The 17,634-nt window shown below is 42.2% G+C and overlaps 1 protein-coding gene across 1 annotated transcript; it reads left to right on the top strand.

Annotated features, from left to right (window-relative positions):
* The first annotated feature begins 1,532 nt into the window (after window positions 1-1,532).
* Window positions 1,533-13,082, top strand: LOC104525071 (diacylglycerol kinase iota-like). The gene is made up of 4 exons (XM_029084989.1): window positions 1,533-1,647; window positions 8,985-9,021; window positions 10,942-11,041; window positions 12,465-13,082. Exons 2-4 carry the CDS (start codon window positions 9,005-9,007, stop codon window positions 12,579-12,581), a joined length of 234 nt encoding a protein of 77 aa, XP_028940822.1. The 5' UTR covers window positions 1,533-1,647; window positions 8,985-9,004; the 3' UTR covers window positions 12,582-13,082.
* The last annotated feature ends 4,552 nt before the right edge of the window (window positions 13,083-17,634 follow it).

Below are 17,634 nucleotides of genomic sequence, written 5' to 3'. Positions count from 1 at the left end.
AAGGTAAGTACAGAGCAACAAGTGTCCATTTTTCACTGCTTCTTGCAGGTCTGATATACTGTAAATTTTATCACACCTCTGCTCAAAACATAAATAGGCTGCTGTAGGGTCTGCTGGCAAGTGACATTTTACAGCCTTTCCAGGAAACCCTGAATATTAGGGGAACACATCAGTCAGGTGAGGTGTGAAATTCAAGTGAATAGGATCTGGTGTTAGACAGCACCTTTCAGCCCAGGATTCGTAGTGTGTTGCACAGAGCAATGTGTCAGTTACTAACAGGGGAAATTACTATATTGACAGATGGAACACTGAACAGCAGGGTAGTTCTGAGACAGCCTGACATAGTAAAGGATATTTTACGGCAGTGAGGTTGGTGGCCAAGCCCCAGGAGTTGCTAGAGACTTCTTAACTTCTACCTAGGCAACCACCAGACAAGGTGAAACAAACCTCAGCTTGTTGTTTTATTGACTGATGGATGTCTCAAAATGTGTAATGTCTTGGTATTGTTAGCTATTGGGAGGAAAATGCACCTGTCCAAAAATGTTTTGTGCCCAAAGTCTGAGGCTGCCTTTTTCAGTAGCCAAGCCAAGATATGAAAACATGACCTCGAATATGGATGAGAACCATGATTAATGATTGTAATTTTATCTGTGAGAAGCCAGCCTGGAGCCATTTGTAAAAATGACAGCACTGTTAGGCCAAAACTTTTCCTGCAGGTGCCCCTTCTACACCTCCACTCCTACACTTGCCGCTGCAGCATCTAGGGAGCAGTCCTTCAACCAGCAGTCATAAAAAATATTGTCCCCTTTCTACTTCTTGAAAACATTTTGCCTGAGTTTGCACTGACAGGGAAACTTCTTGCCCTTCTTCAGATGTACTGCATTATAAATGATGCTCCGCTGTCACAATCCTCTCCCTCTTTTCTGCAGTTATCTACACTGCAAACCCCTCCAGAGTTTGCAGTAGTTCTGAGACCTGGCTGGTTGCTGTTTCCTCTCCATTCCTACCCCATGTAGTGCTTCCTTCTCCCTCTGCCAGCCCTGGCCAGGGGGCAGAGTCTGAGAATGGAGATCTGGGGCAGTTGAACCCCACCTGCCTGTGGATTTTTGAATCAGAGTTTTCTAGTTTAGTCAGAAAATGTTTGCCTCCTGTGCTAAGGGAAAATTGGAATTTTCAGTAGAGAAACAAGAATTTTCTGTCAAATACATATATTTTTAAATATCCCAACAGCTTCACCAGAAATGGTTTTGCAAGCATTGCTAGCAAGCGATAACTCATTGCCAGTATATTAGCAATGTCTCATTCTTTAGGAAACACAAACTGCTTTTCTTAACCCATATAATTGTCAATACTTATATTTTCAGATATTTTTTCATTGGGTCCTAAAAGCTGACTCTAAAGTAATATTTTATTTCATTTTATTCTGTTTTTGTACTGACCTATGAAATTTAGTAAACAATTTGCCTGTATATTTGTTTCTCTGCTCCTCCCATCTTATCCTGCTGTGTTGTGGGGTTTTTTTCCAGTTCATAGAATGCTGTAAAAAAGGAGCCAATTTGTTAATCCAAGGACCTGATCACTGCTCCTTGTTGCACCACGCTGCCAAGACTGGGCATGGCGAGATTGTGAAATACATCCTGGAACATGGTGAGTCACACTGGGCAAATCCACAGAAAGCTGTGCTTCAACCAAGTGCCAGTCAGGTAAAACCACACCGTGTGGCTGGAAGTGCCCTCACCTGTCTGTGGTCATCCTCAGCACAATGTCCACCTGCAGCATGTGTGAGCAGGTGGCTAGGAATGTGGCAGCAATGACAGTGATGGCTCCAGACAAGGGAAAGTTTGGAAACAAAAATAAGGATGGCTTTTGAGGAAGTTGGGTGTTTTCACAGTTGCATCAGTTGGGGAGCTGTGAAGAAGCAGCATTAGAACCTCTAGCATAGGAATCCTCTGAACAAATCTGTTTTTCAATCAGAGTGTATGTTGTAGAAAGCATTTAAAACATTTACAAAGCATTAAAACATTTACAAGCAATGGAGAGCCCATCCAACCATTGATATTATTTCAGTATTTAGAGACACACTGGTTAGAAATCTGTGCATCTGTTAACATTTATGTTAAATGGGGTGGGATTTAGTTTGAGCTTGACTCCTAGGTTTGGGTGTTTCCATATAGGTGTCATGTAATCCATGGGTCTAAATTCCTGTACCGTCAACGGAGATTTATGTCTCAGTTTATTTGCTCATGTATGACAGAGGTACTAGAAGACACCTATCCTCTTTCAGTGGCAGATGGAAGTGAGGAGGGCATCTTTAATAGCAGACTTCTAGCATGACTAGCTCAAGGGAGACCCTAGTCAAAATAGTCATTGGAGCCCAGCGAGCGATTCAGCTTCCAGTTACCTGTGTGTTTCATTCATTTAGCTAAACATAACTATCTAATATCATTTGCCCTTGGATGTTCAGGACATCTGCATGGGTCTACAAGATAACATACAAGGCTTGTAGGAGGTCTGTACTGGACTACCAACTGGAGCCCAAGCAAGTATCCCTGCCATTCCAAATGAATCCCAAGACCTGCCCATAGGCATACTGAATGGCACAAAATACCTGTGTGTGGGTAACAGAACTGTGCTACCCAGATACCTGACTGAGGGGTCCGGATTGCTCCTTTACTCCTATGTAAAGATACATAAGAGTAAAGGAGCAATACATAGGGTAGCTAAGTGTAGTTGGCCTTATATCCAAATATCTTGTCATCCTTATATATGTAGCTTTCTCACAAGTTGTAACAGTGCTAGCTCTACTTTTTATTTAACTTCTCTGGACTATGTCATTAGTCACAGTGCATATGCATGCCCCTGAATTCTGCAGACAGATATAATTTCATTTAATTTTCTTGCTGCCTCTGGTCTCTTCTCACAGTGCACGCGACCCATGCCAATTCACTGTCATGGCTGCTGCTCCAGTGTTTGTCTTAGCACATATACCTTAACCTACTCACAGTCTGACCCAGTTACTGTTCCTTTGGTGAAGATTTAAAATGGGATCATTTAAGCTGGTAAGGATGTGAGCAGGGAATCCACAGGAATTTTTGAAGTGAACAGAGAAATGTGAGGCATTACAGATTGTTAGACAAAGACAAACCAGAAGGTTGAGCAAATGTCAGCTCAGTTCCTCTCTCCCCCCTTTATCCCCAAGGATAGCAGGAAGCTTTTGCAGATTTCCAGACATATGTCCTGTGGGCTTCTCCAAATGCATTGTTTGTTTAACATTCTCCAGGGATCAGAGAGTGCATGGGACAATGCTCTAACAGGGGCCTTCTCTCTTCTCCCACCAAGCAATTAATGAAACTCATTTCTACCCTGGGCATTTCTCAGTCACAAACGAGCTCTCTTGCTGAATCATCATCATCATCATAATGTCCTTGTTTTTCTGTTGCGTTCTCTGGCATCTGGCATCTTCTCAACATTAATTAGTGTATAAGACCCAATCTGATGCTACTGAAATCTCAGGCTTCCCCTGTATCTAGCTTCTCATTTCTGCTGATATCAACTCTTGATAAAAATGAGTCTTACTTCTGTTCTGGCAATTACCTCTGCCCAGCCACACTTCCTCTATAGTTTGTTTGCTTCTCATACACAGCTGGAGGTAGTTAATATTAATAGGAGTTCCACTGTAAAATACCCTCCAGCATACAGCACAGAAAACCTGTTATTAATCACACAGGGAAAATCTTCTGAATATTTTTAAAAAACAACAATAAGACAAGACAAAAACCACCATACCAGGAATTTTAATTGCCTAATGTGAAAATAGTGGGGTGAATCAAATGTGATACAGGAGTGGGGCCCATTGCACTGGGACTGTGCAGGAAGGAAAATGATGCAGTGATGCTTATGTTGTCCTCTCTGGAGATGGCTGTATGCTTTCTGCAAATGTATGAGGTACATTATACGAGTGGTTACTCTGTGATCTTCATCAGAATGACTTCAGATGTTAAGGAGTGGGAAATAACCCTTCTTAAATTAGAAAAAGCAGAGATGAGTCACACAAGGAGACTGCTGTGCAGTATTGCCAGATACTTAGCCGTGGACTAGCACAAGCCTGGAATAGCAACTGAAGCACCAATGTGGTAGGTGTCAGGACGACATCTGCTTACTGCTGCAGGAACACTTGTGTTGGCTGCTGTTCCTGCCAAACAGTTTCTCTCTATCCCCTGTGTAGGAAGGACAGATACACAAACCTATATGCTATTCAAGACTGCCTTCTTAAATCAGGGGTCTTATGCTTATAGTAGGAGGGTCACCTTTTAAGATCTGCCTGTAGCTGGGCTAGGGAACACTTAACTTGAAACTGAGGGCCAAGCTCAGTAGGTATCAGAACCACATCTGTTTATTGCTGCAGTCAGCAACTGTCTCACACCCTTATGCATACACATTAGAGAAGAGTTAACTGTTTATTTGCCTAACATAAACAGAATCAGGGAAGGCTTTCCTCCATTAGAAAAAGGATCTCCTAAATCATCATCTGTATTTGGAATTAAACTTGGCTTGAGGGAACTGGGGTTGTTTAGCCTGGAGAAAAGGAGGCTGAGGGGAGACTTATTGCTCTCTACAACTACCTGAAAGGAGGTTCTAGTGAGGTGGATGTTGGTTTCTTCTCTCAAGCAGCTAGTGATAAGACAAGAGGAAATAGCCTCAAGTTGCACTGGGGGAGGTTTAGATTGGATATGAAGAAAAATTTCTTTACTGAAAGAGTGGTCAAGCATTGGAACAGGCTGCCCAGGGAAATGGTGGAGTCACCATCCCCAGAGGGGTTCAAAAAACATGTAGACATGGCACTTCAGGACATGGTTTAATGGGCATGGTGGTGTTGGGTTTATGGTTGGACTTGATGATCTTAGAGGTCTTTTCCAACCTTAATGATTCTATTTATCTGGCACTTCTGAACTATTTATAATTTATAACCAGTATACAAGACATTCTAAGGGTTGCCTTCTCCTTGTCTTCTCTTCTCTAGAGGCTCAAGACAAAAAAGAATTCTGTAGTTCATCCTAGGGTATTTTAATTTTAAACAGAAGCGAGGAGAGATGTTTACAGTTGCCTTAGGAGTTTGTGGTGGGAACTGATGGAACAGTCAGTCAGTAAAGCATTCCATCCTGAACATTTCTGTGACCTCGAACCTTAATGTCGTTGGTCCATTATGTAACAACCTCTGGTATAAAATGATTATGCTTTTGTTACTCTTAGCACTGCAAAGTCAACAATGAAGAGCCACCAGTAAGTTTGGATTTGCATCCTGATCAGATTTAGGAGTTCCAAAGAAGGCTTTTGGAAAGCAAATTTTTCCATGGCAGAGATGTATGTCAGGGACAAAGTGTGACTAGCCATCTGAAAGTAACACCGAAGGAGAGTGAGTTTGCCTGACATATGCTAGTATGTCTAGATATGCAGAATTTTTTAGGGTATTGGACATTTGTGGAGGGACCTAAGCAGAAAACAGCTTAGTTTTCCTAGAAGGCAAAGGTATAGTCTATTTTAATTTCCAAATTTACCAAATTTTAGGTCAACATGACTGAGAGACTGGTATGATGGAAGGCATGCTCCCATAACCCGACTACCCTCTATGTTACAATGGAAATTCTGAGGTAAAAGACACTAGCAGTAAAAAACAGACACTGTTAATCTTCACATTGGGTAAAAATGAGAAATGTGGAGTTAGGGGAAGGCTTGAAATAGTTCTGACTTTGCAGATTGCCTCCAAAGAGTAAATATTTAAAAAATAATAGTAAGGAACCAAATCCAGTTTTTTTCCCCCAAATAACAACCACAATCAAGTTATTAGACAAAGAGGGTTTTGAGAGATAAACATCCAGAAATGCTGATAATATTCGACATGACTGCTTAAAGCAGTACCCTTCTTCCCCAGTTCTGTGAAGGACTGACCGGAGAAGGGACTGGCAGGAGAAGGGACTGGCAGGGGTTAATAGCTGTGTCTCCTGTGGGTAGCTGTAACCACATCCACTGGAGAGGGCAGGGTGCGTCGCTGGCCTGGAGGCCTTTCAGACTGCATGGTGCTGTATATTTTGGAAATGCCTCTGAAATATGGTCATTTAGTCTCTCTTTTATGTTGTAGTGAGCTCAGCTAAAGGGCAGCTGCTTTTTGAGCATCTCCTTCCCTTCCCTCCTCCCATCCCCAGCTTAGGCTGCTTTGCCTCCTGAGAAACTGGAGAGGGGCTTTGGTGGAGTGAAAGGGGGAAGAAGGAAAGAAGGAAAAAAGTTAATAATTCTACACAGACAGTCTATTGGAGATGTTAAGGAAAGAAAGTGATCTCAGCTGGGCTTCCCCTCAGTGCGTCATGCTTTTCAGCTCCTTTCATGCGAACTTCTCCCCCCTTGTCCCCATCCTGCCATTCTTTAGCCCCTGAGTTGCACTCTCTTTTTCTCTCTCTTTTTCTTTCCTCCCTCCACCTCTCCACACATTTCTATCTTTTGTTTTTATTTCCCCCCCTGCTGTTTTCCTTGATAGAAATCTCACTCATGCATTTCCCTTCCGGATTTCTATTGGGTTATTTTGTCCTTTCTGTCTCTCTGCCTTGGTCCCCTTTTCTTTCTCTGCCTCTTGTCCCCAAGTAAAACAGCCGCCTCCCTGCTGGGTCAGGATGACAGTGCCGTTAGATTTCCCAGTGCCAGCCCTTCCCACATCTGTGCAGCTTTTGTCCTGGGGCAGAGGGGGATTTGGAATGGTCGGTTGGCAGCGCCAGGGAGACTGATGTAAAAATGAGGTCCAAAAAAGAGGGGAAAGGGAATTAGGAAGAGGGCGTGAGATGGTTTAAGAGAAGCACAAGTGGAAATAAAATAAAGAAGTAAAGGGCACAGCTCAGGCTGTGTGTGAGTTGGGACATTCTAGCTTCAGAGATAGGCCAGAAAGAATGAAATGAATGAGTCCTGGTACCATGTTGTGCTGCGAATCAATTAACCCCAATATCTGGCCCTTATGTATAACTGGGGTGGAGTTGGGGCACTCCCATTAAATGCTTTATTTGGGATAGTACCCAGGAGAGCACCCTTCACAGGCTGCCTGCTCAGCACTCAGCTCCTCTGTACTAGCTTTCCTGCTTCTTCCTGCTCCAGACTAGTTGTGCTTCACCCTTGGCTTCCCAGCTCTCCAGGCCTACTCTGCCCCAGTTTCTCCTCCTTCTCAAGTCATGTTCTTCTAACTTCTTTCCACCCTTCCTTCTAATGTTTTAATACCTTTTTCTATTCTCCTCCATTTACCAGGGCAAGTACCTCTATGCCCAATGCAACCAGCCCAATCACTCTGTTCCATAATTTCATCATGACCTTCCTTGCTTGATCCATGAACAGATAGTTTACTTGGCAGTGCCTTTATTAATATACTGCAAGCTATTCCTGGTTACCTATCACTGGGACATGGCATTGCAACAAGCCATGGTGAATTGCCTCTGTTTTTGAGAGAACATGATTTTCTCCTGGGAGATGTAAAGGAATCTTTTTCTTCATCTGTGGTGGTTTTTTTGTTTGGTTTTTTTTTGTTTAGTTTCTCAGGGGTTATCTTTCTTTCCTCTCACCAAGGAGCCCTGCTTAGCCCCCTGTATCCTTTTTCATACTCATAGGAGCTCAGGGTCATGAGTGATTCTTCTTTTTGATAGGGAGGAGTGAACGCGTAACTGCCAAGTGCAGCAATGAAGATGTGTGGCAACAGAGTCAGGGTGCTGTGCTTTAAAAATTGAAAGTGGCTAATGAGTTTGGAGAACTGCCGTGATAGGTATGCTACACCGTGTGCACTGGGGACTGCGCATGGCACTTTTTTGACCACCCCTTTCTCATGATGACAGAAGATGAAGTGAAGGCTCTACTTGCTGCCCCAGGAGCCGAGGCAACCAGCTGCCCCAATGATACTGCATATGTGTGTTGTAAAAGGAGTGAGGGAGAGACAAGCTGCTGTCATCCATTTTGACACACACTCAGAGTGAAAGAAGTGTGGAGTGGTTGTGTGTAGGCCTTTGTAAGCAAGTAGTGTGAAATTCCTCAGTTTCAGGTGAGATTTGCTGTAGACCCTTGAGGACTCTTGCATTTCAAAGTCCAAGTGTGCTGAAGAGAAACATTCATGCACAGGTTGGAAAATTCCTGTAAAGTTGCACTGTTCCCCTTGCTAACTGCCCCATACCATCTGGCACCATGCTTCAGAGCAGTGGAGAGAAGAATATTAAGGCAGACTGCAAAGGGAAAAGTTTTTCTCATTTCAAATGCTATCCAGATCCTAGCCTTTCCATATCACTGTAATTCAGTGATGGAATTTGCTGCTATAAACATCTGCCTGTAGTGAGTATCAAGGACAAAAGAACATTAGCATAAATGTATTATTTTGTCCCACTTAACAAAAATCTTTTCTGTTTTTCTTAATCTTACTTTTCTGATCATTGCTAACCAGCAGAGTACAGAATTTGCATATCAATATAAAGACTGCTGGGAATATTCCACCCTGATCTACATTCTGTATAAGTCTACTAAATAGAGTAGCACAGGGTTGTCATTCAGGACAGAATCTGGCTAATTTCAACTTCCTAATGACATTTTTCCTCTAGTACTAACAACAGATTTTAACTTGCCGTATATCAGAGTTTCCAGTATATCAGCATTTTCAATGCACTGTACTTATGTGAACCACTTAATTGAGCAAGGTGAAGAGTGAGAAAATAAACTCTATGAATATTCATTCCTAGTATAATTTAGAGGCTGCTTCTCCCTGGTGCTGACACTCCAGCAGTGACTGTGCATTCAGAATTTTGCTAGTGCAAGGGCTCACACAAGCAAATATTACCTTGAAGTTTGGCATATTTATGCAAATTGAGCTTTCAATTGACTTCTCTTACATATTTGCACCAGGAATCTTCTCCTGGTCGTCATACTTTTCATCAAGTGGATAAATGCTATATGACATACCTGACTGTCTTTTGCAGGTCCATCTGAATTACTGGACATGACAGACAGTGAAACGTAAGTACAACCTACCCTGCCCTTCACATTATGTGCGTTAGCCTAGCAGACTTTCCTTGTTTTGCAAGTGCAAACTTTCAAGTAAAAAAGCTTGTAAAATGGCACAGCTCTTCAAAAACAAACAAGCAAACAAAAGTCCCCTTAAGCCCACACAACAACTAACTCATATGTGGCTTTCTGACCTAAACCAAATGTTTCTTGAATTCCACAAAGGACTTCCTCCCTATGGCTTCCCACACCTCCTTAATCTTTCTAGAGGAATACAAGTCCTGTATTGTGCTTCGATATTTCTGGCATCCAGTTACTGAGGGACCAACCTAAGGAGTAAATCCAGAAGTCAGGAAATTACTTTTCTTGCTCTGCACCTTTTCTTCAGTCCCTTCTTGATTCATCCAAGGTGCTCTGGCTTAGCTGTCCCAAGTGGCCACAACCTGTGCAGTTGAAGATTTCTTTCAAGTAGTTAGAACCTCAATCACCTCTGTTATTATAAAAACAAACAAACAAACCAAATAAAACCCCACAAAAAGCCCCAGAATAAACCACACAAAAAAACCCCACAAAACCCCCCAAACTTTACTTTCCAATTCTCAACTGCTCTATGTCTTGTATAATCAAGGCATCACAAAGAGTATGTAAGGGAAACATGAATAATCCTGGGAAGTATATGGAATAAATGGGAAGCAAAAGTCACCTTTCTTACAGGGCTTAAACCTACCATTCCACATCCCACAGTGCCCTCACCTGCTGACCAGAAAGGTTCTGCACAAGGTGTGTGTGTGCAGTCCAGAGGTGATTGAGTTTGGATGGACTGCCCGTTTCTCTTCATCCAGTAGCATAGTACAGGCACTGAAATAAAGTGCACGTGAACATGGCTATGAGGGCATCCCTTTACAGAGGTCCCTCTACTGCTAACTCTTGAGAAGGGAAGGTTCAAGCCCTAACTGGCAACATGAATTTGTCTTTTGATCCTCAAGGGGAAATCAGATAGTATCCTATTCTGAATCTAGTTCTCATGCAGCAGACGCAGATGCCTATTAATATTTCAAGTTGCCCTGTTGTGGAATGAGGCTGAAATTCCTTTATGCACTCTCACTTTCTGGGTAGGTAGGTTCAAGATTTGTCCTACTATGCGCATTTCTTGTAATTCGTTGTTTTGGAGGTTATGTAATGGCCCTACTTGTTGAACACTAGTATTAAGGAAACCTTCCCAACCCACTCAAATAATACTTTCCTCCTCTTCCTAGGCAAATCTAGATGGATTTCTTTAACTTTGGTACTACAGTCAGTCTCAGAATCCTGTTACACATAGCCCCAGTCTGAGTGAGGAGCTTTGCAAATAAATCTGCTCCCACTACACAGCCTTCTCTTTTGAAAAGCACGTGTTCAAATTTCCCCAGAAGCTCACCAGTCCAGTGGTGGGAAACAAAAACACAGCTCTTGCTCCCCTACACCCAAGACAGCATAGTATCAGAACCTGGGCAGCAAGTGCACCAGTCATGGCTTTGGTGGGCAGGATTTTTTTAGGATGTGTCCAAGAATGAGGTTGAGGAAAGAAATTGCAGGAAGAAACAGACACTGTTGCTGTTTTACCTGCTATGAAATAAGAAGATAACTAGTTGGCTTTGCAGCAGTTAGCAGAACTGGTGGTTGCATGAGAATGTGACATCCAGTCCACTGAATCCATAAAACCTGTGCATGTTTCTTTCCCACCCCGCAGGAGTTCTTTGCTATTTATGCATTGCAGGCTTTCTTACTGAGTCAAAGGATGTAGATGCTAAGGGAGAGAATGCACAAGTCTACCTCTGCCCACAAAAGGGAATCTCACAGAAATACAGCATCCTTCTGTCTTCTGCACCTCATACTTTTTAAATGTACATTGGTGTGATGTGTCTCACTGCTGGTTTCTGTACTTTGGTCTAGGGGTGAGACAGCATTACATAAGGCAGCCTGCCAGCGCCATCGTGCCGTCTGCCAGCTCCTGGTGGATGCGGGAGCCTCTCTGAGAAAGACAGACTCCAAGGTAACCCAGCCTCCTCAACCAGTTATAAAATACTGCAGCCAAGTGACACCGGTCAGCATCCATCCCTGCTGTTTGCCTGATGGAGGCTTCCTTGTGTGTACCAAGAGCAGCTCTATTTAAACAAAGCTATTTTGATTTAGAAAACTTTATTGATTTAAACAAGTACAAGAGACTTTCAGTCCTCAACGTGGGTCATCTTCATAGTGAGAGCCTGACCTCAAACTATTTGGTGCGTTGGGTGTGAATGAGGCATCTCCATGGCACAGCAGCATCCTCCTCCTGTGTGGTCAAAAGAGGCCTGTGGGCAGGGACCACCTGTGGAAGCCTTGGTTTGTGATTGCATAGCATCTGTGAGGCTTGATTATTGTGGCTGACTTGCTTTGTGAGGATGGCTAACCATTTTCTTTTGCCCTCGCTTGCCCCTGTGTTCACTGATGTGACACTAACCACAACCCTCTCATGGTGTACGCTTGGCTGAGAAAGAAGTCTGGGCAAAATGAAACCCTAGGAATATTCTGTCAATACAAAAACCTGATCACTTAAGAACATGGTCCACAAGCTGCCCCCTGGCATCTCTGAACATGATCATCCTGTGGTCAGCAGCTTGAGAGGTGGTTGGATCTCTGGGTTTCAGAGTCAGAAGCACCTTTGCTGCAGCAAGACAATTAAAAAAAAAAAATTCCTACCATGTTATGCTGTATAGAACAGCCTATTAGGGGGAGAGAGTTCATCTCTTTTTCAGATGAGAGTACTATTTGTTGCAAAAGATAATTTCTGCAACAACTGAAATCCAGACAAGTGGCTTCTGACTTGTTAATCTTCATGTGCCCAGAAATCCAAGGAGCAGGTGTGTTTTTGCGGAGATATAGTAATGTGTTTCCAATATTTTTTCATAGTTTAGGATTGAGACTTGTGGTCCAGGTTAACAGTACTTGTAAGCTAGCTCAGGTAATGGAGTATCAAATTGATGCACTGAAAAACTATTTGTACTTGAGATAGAAGGAGACATGTTGAACTCATGTCAAGTTGGGCAACTGTCCCTGCACATCCTTAGCAAAGTATGTAGTCTGTGAAGCACACTTTTCAAGTGTCAGCTACAGTACTGCGTGTCATATTCATTCACGCAGGGATTGTAGCCCTAGAATGAAAAATAATTTCCTTACAGTATGTGAGCCCTTCTGTGTGATATAACAAATAGCAGGTCCTTGCAGAACTGCATGATTTGTCTTAAACCACACAAGGACTTTAAAAATCTTCAGAATCTCATGACACTGACAGAAAAAATTAACACCAACTTGTACAACAACTAAGTAAATTCTCCAAATTCGCTTCTATCCTTCCTGTAGTAATTTCTCTGAGCTGTGCTTTCATATGTTCTAAATATGTTAGCACAAGACTTTCTCTTCATATTTCTCTGTTATAGGGTAAGACCCCTCGTGACAGGGCTCAGCAAGCTGGTGACCCAGATCTGGCCTCCTACCTGGACAGTCGACAAAACTACCAAATGGTTTCCCACGAGGATCTGGAGACAGCAGTCTGATGTCTGAAAATGTCAAAAAGGATTCTTGGAAATCACAAGGCTGCACCTGAGGCACTCAGGCATCGTGTGATGAAGAAGCTGATGGAATCAACGTGTCTCTCACTCTTGTGGAAAATACCTGAGGACATGCCACCAGTTTCTAAGGGCTACTGGGTCTTGCCATGGAACAGTTAGGTTCCGTAAGTTAGCCCATGATGGATGAGGCGGGACACTCAAAGGTCTGTGGAATCCATGGGCCACGGAAATTTACCTTTATTGCTTCCAGCAAGTAGCATGAACTTCTTCCCTGTTCATCTCTAAAATTTATTTAAAAAAAAATAAAAAAAAAAGGAAAGAGAAAAAAGGATGTGGGGGAACCAAACTAACTGCCAAACTAACTGGTACATTAAAACACCCATCCCTACAGTTTCCTGCATTCCTTTTATTCTCCCATTCCCCTCACTTCTCATCAGTTAAATAGTACCTGTTATCTCCGTGTTAAGTCTTCACAAATGGTCAGGCAGTAGCAAAAAAATTTGAGGAGCTCTGGATGCCCTTAGGAAAAACCCAATGTTTTTATCGGCTGCATTCCCTCCCTTGCTGTCCTCTCAGAAGCTGTGTCCTCAGTGCTCAATCACAGGGGAGTTTTCTCACTTTTGCAGAGGACTCTGCCTATTGCCTTGTTTCCCAGGGTGTGGGGCACATTTAGATTTACAGCCGTAATAAAACCTAATCTCCTCACTGTTGCTCGGTGTACGGTTATGGTGGTATCCTCATGAGGTAGTAATTTGTATGGAAAGGAGTTATATGGGATAAACCATATTGTATGGCAGAACAGAAAGTTACCAGTAAGGTTTCTCACACCACCATTGCACGTATAACGACTGACCTGATTCTACTCAGGTTTCAGGCCTGCCTAAAAGTTCATAGCCATTTTTTTTACTTTTGGAAAGATAGGTTTTACACTGGGGAGAGATCTCTGCAAGATGGAGGGCGTTCTAATAGACTGACTTATGGACCCAGTCCCCTTTGCATTACGGCCAGAGGTAGGAAGGAAATCTAGAACATCAGCAGTCAGTCTAAGCTTGCTGCCATCAACAAACAAGCAAGCACTGCTCCGGTCACGACGGGAACAGGAAAACCTTCATTGGATGAACCTGTAAGCTATCCAATTCCCCAAGGGAACAAAGTTTCAGAGAGTCTATCCCAAGGACAAGTGGCAGCTCTTTGCCTTGTTACCCACTATAGGCTCAGAACCTTAAGGTTGCTTAGCCACTGTAAGGCCACCTTTATCTTTTGTACTCATCTGTTCTGTCTTAGCTCAAAGATTACAACCACAAAAGAAGAGAAAGCAAAAACACACACAGGCATACACAGCATGTTCACCTTCAGGTTTTTAGTCACTACAGACAATTCAGCTGACAGAAATAGCAGAGCTTCCATTTCTACTTTCTCTGATCAGTTCCCATGAAGATGCTCATGGCCCACTTTTGGCATAATTCTTGCAATAGATTTTTGAATTTTCCATTGCTGTTTGCTTTGGAAGATCCACCGATGTTTGTTTTCACACACCTTGCTACGTGTAGGTCTCTAGTAGATGGTGATCATTGGGATTACATGCAGTTTGGAAATCATGAAAATAACTCAGGTCATTATTCAGATAAGTTTATCTTCCTTGGTGGAAGTTGTGGAAACTAAATGAATGTGACTTTTTTGTTTTGTTTTTGTTTTTTAAACCCAAGTGTGATCACTGTGGCAGAGAGGTAGGAGCCAAAAAATATATTTTAAATTTTTTTCTGTTTTCAAAAGTTCATTTGATATGAGCAAAATATTTCTTTAGTATTTCTTCCTCTGGAAGGAAACTATATATATTTGTAACCTATAGATCAATGGTGACATGAAATGTATTTTGTCTTATTTTGTGTCTTAACCTTTCTTGTTTAAAAAATAAAATATGAAAGCCAAATTCCTTCCCTTAATAATCATCTAAGGGCTTGTGGCAAAGGTCAGTATGTGTATATATTAGAACAGAATTTGGCAACTGTTAAAATAAAAAATCAGAGTATAATTTTGGTGTATGTGAAATTTCCACAAGGAAGATCCTCACACTGTGGTTTCATGGTAGGCCTTGCATCATTTCCCAGCTGTGAGGAAAGACGTTGCTATAATATTTCTATATATTTGATGAAAATAAGAATTATATTAGTAGTAGTTTTATCTTTTTGCTTTGTTTTACTGATGTGAGAAATGGAGGAAGCTTCTATGACACCAGAGGCTTGGTTCTGTCCTGTGCTGAGGCCAGATGGGTGCCTGAGCAGAGGATGGTCAGTGAGCCCATTGCAGCTCCCTGGTCCTTTAGTCCCGTGAAGCAGTAAAGTCTTGATCTAATCACAGGTAGTGTTCAGAGGCCACATATGAATTATGAGAAAGGAGCTGGGTTCTGGTCCGTCTCTGTCCCCCGATGGTCCTCCTCTTGGTGAGACATACTTCACGCCTGGGGGGTGGCTGCAGCAGAGGCTGGCTGTGGAGCAGCTTGGCAGGATGGCAGGTTTCCTGAGCTCCTTTGTGCCATTTGGACTGTTCAAAGGAGCTTAGAGCACATGAGAGAGTCTGTCTTTCCTTTTTCACTGGCAGCTGGGCCATGATGCTATGATCAGAGGGAGCCTGTTGTGCCTCTGGAAAGCTGCCCACACTGTGTGCTCAGTAGGAGGCAGTTACTGTATGATGAAAATAAACTCCAGCATTGGAGATAAGACAGGAGCTGGCTGCATGTAGTGCCTTTAATATTCGAGGTGTCCCAAAGCACTGCACACATAATGCATTAGATACTGGCGAAGTATTGTATTTGTAGATAACGGAGCATGTATATTGTTTTCTGCAATGACTCACATGGCCAGGGATATCAGAAGTTGGTTCACTGAGGGAAGGAGTTTGGGGCTGGGATACTGCAGGATTATTCCTCACTGCTTTTCAAGTGCAACGGAATTCTTGATTTTGGACAGCCACCAGAAGTAGGCAGACTCCGCAGCAGTTAAAGGTGACATGTACGTATTGAATCTCCTGGGCACTTGGGGTCTAGCTTAGCACAGTATCATTGTACCTGCATTGTGCAGGGTCCAAACTTCAGTGTGCAGCTGGGAACTCACTTAAATTACATGTAAAACATTTTGATTCACTAAAAGTGTCTGTTCAGTGGCTGTGTCTACTTATGTGTGTATATAACTATATATATGTATATTTATAAATATCATTATGCACATATATATAGATGCACACATATATATATGCACGCACACTTAGAATTGTGCCATTTGAATGACAAAGTATCTAGGGATGCTCAGCTACTGAGGTTGCTGGACTGACAAATGTCATTTTCAATTTTAATTTGTTATTAAAGGTAACCCTTTTCAGTAGAACTGAGGAGCTCCTGAATTGTTCCATTGTACTGGTTTTACAATCTCATTTTGGAGTTAAACGGAGGGAAAGAAAATATTTATAATGTTGATAAAATAAACTTTTATTATTTAATAGCATTGGTTACTCTTATTATTTCATGTTTCAATGCTAGAGGTATCGTTATATGTTATCCAAGGCATGATGATGTCCTACATTTCTCACTAATTATAGTATCCCTCAATATTGTGAGGTGCGAGGCTGATTCATATAAGGCAGGAGTTCAAGGCAAATTTTGCTTGTCAAAAAACAGGCCTCAGACTCCAGTGGCTCTTTCACCATTTCATATGATATCTTGTCTGTGTTTTAGCAGTTTAAGATGCTTGTAGAAGCTTTTACTGACACCTGTAACCCTTGCTTTTCCCCCCAGCAGCAGTAGAATTGCTCAGTCTCAACTTATGGTGCTGTAGCCTGGATTCGGACTACATGAGATGTCCCAAGCCACATGAGGACTGTCATACAGAAGCACCATGGATATAAAGAAAATAGAACAAAATTGATGTTTTTTTGCCATTGATCTTCCCAGCTGTATTTGAAAAACTGGTGCTGGTGTGGATGAATAGATGAGGTGCATGGTTGTTCTGGTGGTGTGGTTGTGGGAGGTTTGTTTAAGTAGTATTTAATGGCCACTTTTGCTCATTTTTGTCTTTGTCTTTACTGTGACAGTGACATACATGGTCATGAAAGTCACTAACACACAACCTCAACTAGAAAGTGGCTATTTTCCTTTCAGCCATCCCAGATGTCTCTTGTGGGGTGTGCTTATGTGTTGGCCCTTCTAGTATATCAAAGGCATGTTGAGATGATCTGGCTCTGGGCAAAAGCTATGAAAGGGACAAAGTGCATTGGTACCCTTAAGCTTGCTAGGGGTTTAATGGTATTCAAGAAATGTATGGGCATGCTGGGAATTTGGATGCCTTGAAAAAACTCCAAGGACATTTTTGTCCTCGCACTTCATGTTCTCCAAGAAGGAAGCAGTTCCTTGTGCTGATCCATTTGAGGTCTGTAATTTTCTTTCCTCTACTTTTTAATTGTTTTGTGCCAACCTAACATCAATGGAGAAGTATGTTGTAACAATGGTGTTTAAGCTTGTTGAAAGAAACATTTCTATCTCCATTACATCTATTCTTTTCCATTCATCAGACATTAATTCCTCTCTTTTTCTTGCTGAATCTAAGTCAAAGTGACATTGGGTTATTAGCTTCCTAATTGATCTAAAGCATTAAATGTGAGGATCTTCGGTAATTTTTGCAGTCCTGGAAACAGCTTATCATATGCCGGTGCCTTTCTGGATACCTGTGAAGCTGTAGGATGGAGTGTTCCACGGTTCACTGTGGTACTCATCTTTTCATTTTGCTTTTTTAACAACAATCTAGGCAACTATTTTTTTTTAGTAATGGATAACTACAGCTTTAAAATCCCATGAGATGCCTGCCAAAATCTGTTGACTACAATAGTAAGGTGGCTCAGTAGTGTGCTAAAAGTGACTTGCTAGCATATTTATGAAGACCAGAATTTTATGTGGAGGATGTGTCTGGAGCTTCAATACTTTAATTCCCTTTGGAAGGGCAGGATGCAGCTGTGGAGCCTCAAGAGGAGCTATCACCTAGCCCTGCACCCA

The sequence above is a fragment of the Antrostomus carolinensis genome, unplaced genomic scaffold (assembly GCF_000700745.2).
Source record: "Antrostomus carolinensis isolate BGI_N321 unplaced genomic scaffold, ASM70074v2 scaffold19145, whole genome shotgun sequence".
Classification (NCBI taxonomy): Eukaryota; Metazoa; Chordata; class Aves; order Caprimulgiformes; family Caprimulgidae; genus Antrostomus; species Antrostomus carolinensis.
The sequence above is the reverse complement of the archived record's forward strand: the minus strand, read 5'-3'. Positions and strand labels throughout refer to the sequence as shown.